Source organism: Aptenodytes forsteri, unplaced genomic scaffold, assembly GCF_000699145.1.
Source record: "Aptenodytes forsteri isolate BGI_AS27 unplaced genomic scaffold, ASM69914v1 Scaffold323, whole genome shotgun sequence".
In the NCBI taxonomy this organism is placed as follows: Eukaryota; Metazoa; Chordata; class Aves; order Sphenisciformes; family Spheniscidae; genus Aptenodytes; species Aptenodytes forsteri.
Window position 1 is genome coordinate 426,066 of NW_008795323.1, and position 8,438 is coordinate 434,503.

Here is an 8,438-nt window from a genome sequence, read left to right on the forward strand (position 1 = left end):
CGCGCCCGGGTGGCTGTGTCCCACCCGTCTCCCCTTCTCTGCGAGTCCTCCCCGGTCCTCCCCTTGCTACCTGGGTTCGTCCGTGGCCCCCGGTGTTTCTTCTCCTCCGGGCCTTTTCGCCCTCCCGCTGTGAGGGGGCCTCGTTACCAGGATTTGCTCAGAGCCTGTGCGGGGGGCAGCCGAGCCTGTGCTTTGACTTCGCTTCTCCGATCCTCCTTCCCTTTCGCTTTCCTCTTCCCCAGGAATACCGGCTTCCTGTTCCGCTTGACAGCATCTGCTTTAGGGCTTCGATTTTGGCAGTGTCCGTAGTGTTGGCAAGTTTGATGTATTCTGTCCTATGAAAACCACTGTTATTATCTTGCATCTGACTTTTTTGGGCAAAAATGAAATAGAAATGTCGGTGACTTAATGTTTTGGTTATTTTGGACAGGGATTTGCTTTTTCAGTTCCAGAGCAAGCATCATCGTAATTGGTATCTATCTGATGCTTAAAAGGCTGTTAAAAAAAAATTCAGCTTGTTGCTTTTTCAGTTGTCCTTTGTGAAACAATCACTTCACTTGAATTACTTTGCTGCTCCGCATGCTTTTTCTATTTTATGGAAGGCTGTTTTACCCTGTGAAAGGTGGTTATTACAGAAGTGAAAGCACTGTTCAGTGCTTCTAAAGTAGTGTTGAAATCCTTATTCATGTATGCTTGAAAAGCTTGATCTTGCTATGTTGTTTGTGAGAATCAATATTTAAAAAGAGACTGGGTTTTTTTTTTTATGATATGTAAACAGTATGCTGTTTGACTGCATGTGGTTTTACTGCCTAGCTGTGGGCTTTACTTAAGGTGCGGTTTCAGAATTAAACAGTTAAGGTATTCATTAAAGAAATACAATAACGTGTGTCTGTCAAAGCCATGCAAACTTTCTTGGTGCTCAGAACTGACGTTTCACTTTCTAAACTTTCTGCAAAGTCATTAATCTTGTTAGATTAATCCCTTGCTTTTTCTTCTCCTCCTCTTCTACTTCTTCATCAAAACAAGCAAACAAAAGTGCCCTCGAATGCTGTATCACTTTGAGGAAATAAATATGAGTAAGCAGATACAAACCTAAATGCAATAAACCTCTGTTTTTATGTTTGTCCTACAAACTGTAACTGCTTTTTCTCTGAGCAGTAAACAATGCTGATAAATGTTTCAATGGAAGTATACAGTAAGAGAGAAAGAAAATTACTACTACTGACCAATAAAGTCTTTAAGATTAATACCATATGAAGAGATGACAGTAATCTTAAACTTTTAATTCTTGTTGTGAAAAAGTAGAAATAAAATTTCCTCGGCTAATTGTCTTTTACATATGTGCACAGATGTCTGTACGTGATCTGTGGGCTTTTTGTTAGAGATGTACTGACACAGTCTTTTTATTTTTAAGATTGTGTCTGTAAGTGGTGTTTCTTCCTTGTGCTCCATCCAGTTTTATAGTATACATCATATGTTTGTGTTCACTATCTTGTTTAAAAAGCAAACAAAGTTGTTACGAGGATAAGCATACAATTACTGCAGTGGATTTTTTTTTTAAGTGATTAATATGTGCTAGATATCTGAAAACAACTTGGTTTGGTTTCATGTTGGTACTTGGAATAAAGTGAAGCTAGCCAGAACTAGAGTTTATAATAGATAGGTTTGTTGAATGAGAAATAGAAGCAATATATTGGCTAAAAAGACTTGAGCTCTGTATGCGACAAGTTCCTGTTTCTTTCCATAACCTTCCAGTTTTGCCATTAGTGAGGCTTATGTAGTAGGTGGAAGAGGGAGGTAATTAAAATAAATATCTGGTGAATCATCTGAAAGTTTTCTTAATTTGTGGGAAGGTTGTTCCTAACAGTTACAAAAATACACTGTCTTATATGTATGTATATCTTCCAGTTCATCCTGCAAATAACAAGTGATACTGATTTATCAAGACAAATATTAACACTTGGTCTTAAAAGTTAACTTAAATGTATGGAACCATTCACATAACTCATTTGGAGTGCCTTGTTATAGCTTCTGGATACAGAAGTCTTAATTTGTTGCTATTTCACGCTTGGGTTTCCTTTACAACACTGAATTTAAGTTGGGGGGGGTGTGTTGTTGCTTTTTGTTGTTGGTTTTTTTGTTTATTTTTTTGTTTTGAGTTTTTTTTTGTGTTTTGGGGTTGGGTTTTTTTTTTTTTTGTTTATTTTTTTGTTTTGAGGTTTTTTTTGTGTTTTGGGGTTGGGTTTTTTTTTTGAAAGAATAATATTATGTAGATGAACATTTCAGGGATGCTGTGTGGAATAGGTATCCTAGTGAATGTGTCAGTGGTCAATGTGTATGATTTGTTTATCATCATTTGAGAGAATACTGCATTTGATGACCTAAGAAGCCTTTTCAGTATTAGGTTCTTGTGTGACTGCAGGCCCAAGCAGGACTTTCATGCTGTTACAGGATCCAGGAAATCCTGAGCTCAGATGACTGAGGCCAAGGAGCAGCTTTGGCTCCTCCCAGGTTGTTCCAGGAGACGGCAACGGATGTAGCGAGTGTGAATATATACTTGTCCTTGCAGGGCACCCCTTTATTCTGGCCCTTACAGGGAGCAGGCACATACTGGTGCCTTGGGAGTCTCCTTTCTAAAGGCCTTTCCTTAATACGTTTTTAAATGTTGGTATTGCCTGAAGGACAAATCTGAACTGGGTTGTGTGGTGGTAAACTCAGTGCGCAGTTGTGTACAGTTCCTGCCCCAAGCTACTTCCAGGCTATGTTAGAAGGGAATAGTGTTGAGTGAAGAAAAGGGATGTAACTTAATTTGTGTGATGGTCCATTAATTTTGTGTTCAGTGTTTTGCTTGAAGTTTTGATATGTGTGTTCTCACTTAAGATTTAGCTAATGATTCAGCTAGATGAGAAGAAAGAACATGCGTGAACGCAAATAAGAATGAGATAGTGGAGAGCATGTGAAAGGAGGTAGAGGAGGAGACTGAGGAACAAGCAGGCAGGAGATTAGTGGATCAGCTAAAGTTTTTTTGGGAGGGAAGAGCAGGGGGAAAAAAGGAAGATCATCTGCATTGCTGCTCTCTATGAAACACTTCACAAAATCAGTTCATAAAGCAGCCTGAATTTTTTATTCCAGCCTAGGTTGTCTGATGAGAATTCAGGCAAGAAAGGCCAAGAAGGCAGATGTTTCTCCCTTCCTGGGACTGTAGAAAGTGAGGGATGCGTTTTATAAATAATTATTTTGACACAACTGTAAACTGAAGAAGCTACTGCCTCTGCAATACCTCTTCATTGCAAGCGTTTGGGTTGCCAGTGAACCTGATAAGGAAATTTCTAAAAGTTAAAAATAACTCAGGAAAAGTAGTTATTTTTAACCTTGGTTGTTCTTCAGTACTGCTGATGGCACAGCCACACAGACAGTTGTACTGGCATAACTTAGAAGGGGCGGCTTCTTACCCAGTCACCTCTGCTGGAGGATATCACTTCTGCTGGAGGATATGCTTGTGAGGCAATGAAGGAGTGATTCTTTGTGTAGTGGGAAGGGTTTTTTTCATCACTGCAGAATTGGAAAGAAAGGTAATGCTAGAACAAGGCCTTGGGGAGGCTGGATTGTCCTTTACTTTCTGCTCTGTAGCTGAAGGTGGTGTTCTGGGGACCGAGGCCCTTCAGGCCTTTACGTGTCCTGTCCAGGAAATGTGAATAAAGTAATATGAGTGATTCCTGGTTTGGGTCTTCTGCTGGTCTATGGTGTTATGTGGGTATTCCTGCAGTGAGGACTGCTATTGATGAAATTTGTTATGTCCGATCTGTAACTAACAGAAATGTTGTGTGGGACAGCGTCATGTGCACAAGGTGAAGGGATTAAAGTTTTTAATGTATTTGTTGGTGTTTACTTGGAGGTTTTTAAACCTTGTAATGTGTGTAGATGTGGCTAATAGCTTAACGGCATGCTCCCCCCCCCGTTGTTGTTTTAAGCAAGAAAGGTTGGTTGAACTGAGTGTCATAGTGATCAAATAGTCTATTTCATGAGGCAGCATTTGGTGATGTTACATGGCTTAATGTGGTTTTGGCCCTGGAACTCATTGCCCTTTTGTTTCATTGGAACAACTGATTCATGCAGTCATGGTGTGAACTGGATAGAGGAGCTGGTATAGTTTTGAAGGAGAACGTGTTCTGCAAGATTTTTCAACTACACCAGCTGGCCTGAGTGAGAGGTTGCATGTTGCTGGGCTGGAAATAAGCTTCTTGGGAGTGGAGGGGGAATTCCTGAAGCTGGTGTTGGTGTTGAAACAGCATCTTGTGAAACCGCAACTTTGAGTGTTCTGCATGAAATGAAAAAGGCAAAGTTTTAGTGTGCATCTTATGATACTTTTAGTAAGTGCTTATGAGGCAGATGAAGGTTGAATTGGCTGGTACCATCTAGTTTTCAGAGTTTTGTTGAGTTTGGTGTTCTGCAAGGATATGATACGTTATTTGGTATCCTTAACTCTATGCTAAAGCTATGGCTTTTTTTTTTTAGTGACTTTCCCAGTCTTTTAACATAAATATTTTCATGTTGATTGCAGATGAATATGTGCACAAAGAACAAGTTGTGTGTTTTTCTCTTCCTCCTAGTTTAAACACTTATTGGAATGCTAACAGATATGACATGGAGCGCTTGGAGTGACATTATTGGTAATGCAGATGTAGTCATTATAAAATGTCTTTCATGTTCTGTAACATCAAAAGGAAATGGTAGATACATATAAAAGTAATAACTTCTTTGCTGTGGATTTTTTTCAAGTTCCTGATACCACATTGATCACTGTCTGTATCACAGCCACTTAGTACTACCTACATGTTACTTCCTTTTCTTGCCTCTGCATAATCTTTTTCTTGTCTTTCTGCCCACTCAGTTCTTGGTGCTCTCAAAATGAGAGGCATTGTCATTGTACTATGGGACTGAGAAGTTAAGGAGGATTCAGAGAGTAGTGTGGATTTAGAGGCAGCCTTTCTGAAAGGGAAAGCATTAAAAAAGGGAAGTGTCAGTAAAGAATTGGATATAGCTGCTTCCTCTGCAGCAGAGCTCTTTTATGAGCAGCTCACTTTAAGGTTTGTTTGCACATGGAGGAATAGTTATTCTGCATTATGTTCGGATTCCGCTTCATTTTAAATAACCTTCATGTATAAAGAGCATTTTTTTTAGTGTCTGCCCAGACCACACGAACAAGTTACCATGAGAGAGCCTTACAGCAGGTAGCTATGTTCTACTGTCTTCTACTTTACAGCCTACAACAGGTTAGGTGTATGCTACTAGGCTACTAGTTTGCAAAGTAAGGGTGTGAGTTGTGGCAGCCTAAGCTCCTGCATTTTAAGGCTATAGCGTCAGCTCTTCTCACTTCTGTGACTGTGTTACTGAGTTAATTCAGGAAGCTGAACCAGTTTACTGCTCATGCAAGCACCGTTCCTGCTGCATGGGAGGTGGTAGAAGTTCAGGGGGAGAAAACAGTAGTCCCCCTTCAGACTGCCTGAAACTTTCAGGGATCACTACCCTAACATGCATTTAGTGTAGGGTAGTTGCTCATGCAACAGTAGTTACTGAGAAGTAAGTTGCTGAGATGTTAATTACAAGGTGAAAGTATTTCCTGCTAAATTGTTAGTGGAATTTAGACTGTAGCTGGTAGGCTGCTTTAAAACAGAACAGGTTTTGCAGTGAAGTGAAATGTTTCCAAGAGTGAGAATGCCCGGAGGGTTTGAATAGGGCTGTTCACCTGACTGAACTCCTCATTTTAGGACATCTTTATCTTGTTGCATGTTTCATAGTTGAATTGCTTGCTACTTTTTGATGTACTGAGAATGCCCCTTCTTTTCCACCTGTGTCCTTAGCAATGTGTGTTTTTCTATGGGTGTTTGGGGTTTTTTTTCCTTTTCACCTTGCATGTTCAATATCCCATCCAGATCTAGATCCAATTTACTAGAGGTGTGATGGAGAAAGGACAGCAAGTCCCCGTGATTCTGGCTGGTAAATGGGAAAGAACAGTAAGGGGATTGAAAGCTTTTTATTACCAAACCTGTTCTTTTTCTTTCCCTCAACTTCCTATCAACAGGGCCTTCTTTTCATCTTATTGCTTCACCTGCTGCTTTCATGGTGATCGTCCCCTCCCTGCCCTGCACATTGCTGCACCTCTGCTCTTCTCTGCCCCTGATCAGTGCTCCTACTCATTATTCTCACTCATTGGTCAAACCTCTATGCCTTTAGGCAATCTTTTTTTTTATTTTTAATTCTTCCACCTTATGTTTAGACAATTCTTTTGGAAATGCCTGACGCTAGGCAGGCTCAAGCCCATTGTTCGCCAAACATGGATTACATTAATCCTGTCATTCAGCTTTCCTCAAATGACCAGGTCCTGGTATTTTGTCAAAATAATACATCAGGTAGTAAAATAATGACTTGCTTAGCAGTTGTTCTTGAATTTCTGCAAAGAATATTTGTGTTGCCTTTTAGAAATTAGTTGGCTTTTTTCCTCCATTATTTGAAGAAATTGTAAAGGGTGGCGATTTTAAGTAATATATGTGGTGGTTGTTTTTTTGGGTTTTTGTTTGTTTGTTTGTTTTTTAAATCGATAAATGAGAGGGGGTAAAAAGCTGTTTTACAGACCTTCCTAACTACAGAAAGTATTTTCTGATGTCCTCAATTAATACCCAGCCTTGTGTTTTTCCTCTTTTTTCAGTGATGACGCTATGAGGAAGGCTGGTGTTGCCCATAATAAATCCAGCAAAGATATGGAGAGTCATGTGTTTATGAAGGCCAAAACAAGGGTAAAGCATCTCTATTTGTTTCCAGAAGTTACTGGGGTGTCAAAAGAAGTTTGGAACAACCCATAGAAATAGTAAACCGAATGCACTTAGTTAACTGTCTCTGCTTACAGTACATAGTTATGCAAAATTTTTGATTTATATGTGCTGCTTTTACCCTGAGGGGAAGTGAGGTGTTTTACATCCAATATATGCATCAAACTAGACCTCAGTCCAAGACAGCTTTGCTGATGCTGCAGCATTTAATGCATAGATGGGACCACACTTAATTCTTGTCTGAAGACTTGTGTGTAGTGAATTGCATAGAATTTCCTTTATCTACAGTGTAGCACCATTCCGTATGACTAGTTTGGTGGTCAGGAGAGACTAAGATACCAATGAAAAGGCTGTGTCAAGAGTAAGACCAAGGGAAGTCCTGTGGTCTCTGTGAAAGTCTGGTTATCTTGTACAATTCTAGACTCTACCAAAATGTAGACTTCTTTCCTGGAGCTGCATTATGAGAAATTGGATAGTGTTGCTGTCTCCAAACAAGCCATGTTTGAGATAGAACTTGTCTTGGTGAAAACTTTATAATGCTGACGGCACAAATTTATGCCTGCTGATGGCATCCTCACTGGTGAGTTGGTAGTTTCATGAGCAGGAAGGCTATCTCAGCCCTGTGCAGTTTCTCTTACACATTATGAAGCTCACTAATAAAACGCTGCAAAGAATATTTGTCTTTTCACTTCTGACACTTCTACCATATGTTAGTCTTTAAAGTTGTTAACTTACTTCTATTTGTAATACTAACTTAGCTTAAAAAAAGTTCTTGTAGTATGAATATGACATAGTTCAAGGACTAAAGTAAGTCAGTGTACCAAGTAAGCAGATTCAATCCTCAAGAAAAAGGAATTGGAGTGGATAAGAAGTGAAAAAAGGATGTATTGGTTTATAATTATGTTCACATACTGTGATCCTGTTAGTGTGACTGTCACAGAGGTTCTTTCCAGTGAATTTTGTGGTTTCTTGGCCTTCTTGTACTGTCAGCCACAATGACCTATTAGTAAAAATATTCTCACTTAGTTAATGAACAAACTGTTCCTTGCAAGTGAACTGCTTTGAAAAGCCCATAGACATTGTAAAGTAAAATCTGTTATGTTGAGGAAGAATACTGAAGAACCAGAAAGTCATGGCTGCAATGTTTTTATTGCCTATGCTAAAATCCTCATTTTTCACCTTTAGGAAGAATATCTTTCTCTTGTGGCCAGACTTATTATCCATTTTCGAGATATTCGTAAGTAATTGGTTTTGTTGTTTGTTTTTTTTTCTCAGTAATGAGATTGCTCATCCCATCCTCCCAAACAGAGTAAATTTTAGGGTTTGTATGTGTGGTTCTGCATGTGACTCTTCACAAGTTGCTTTAAAAATTTTCCTGTAATATACATGCTTAATTTCTAAATACTGTTTCTTTTATGCATCCATCTATAATTGAAAAGTCTTTGAGAAATTATTTAAACTTACTACTTTTTCTACCTTCCTAATTTTTTCCTGTATTTTTGCTTTTTTCCATTGTTTATGTAGCATTCTGGTTACTAAATTGGCTTAGGTTAATGTATTTTGTTAGAGCTACAGTAGACTGATTTTTTTTTATTTTTTACTTAATCATGT

General features: G+C 39.0%; 1 protein-coding gene across 1 annotated transcript in view; it reads left to right on the forward strand.

Annotated features, from left to right (window-relative positions):
• The first annotated feature begins 6,713 nt into the window (after window positions 1-6,713).
• Window positions 6,714-8,438, forward strand: part of MED15 (mediator complex subunit 15) — a 23,711-nt gene continuing 21,986 nt past the window's right edge. The window contains exons 1-2 of the mRNA XM_019472266.1: window positions 6,714-6,794; window positions 8,013-8,068. Coding sequence (XP_019327811.1) covers window positions 6,717-6,794; window positions 8,013-8,068 — 134 coding nt within the window. The 5' untranslated portion in view covers window positions 6,714-6,716. The remainder of the gene's footprint in view (window positions 6,795-8,012; window positions 8,069-8,438) is intronic.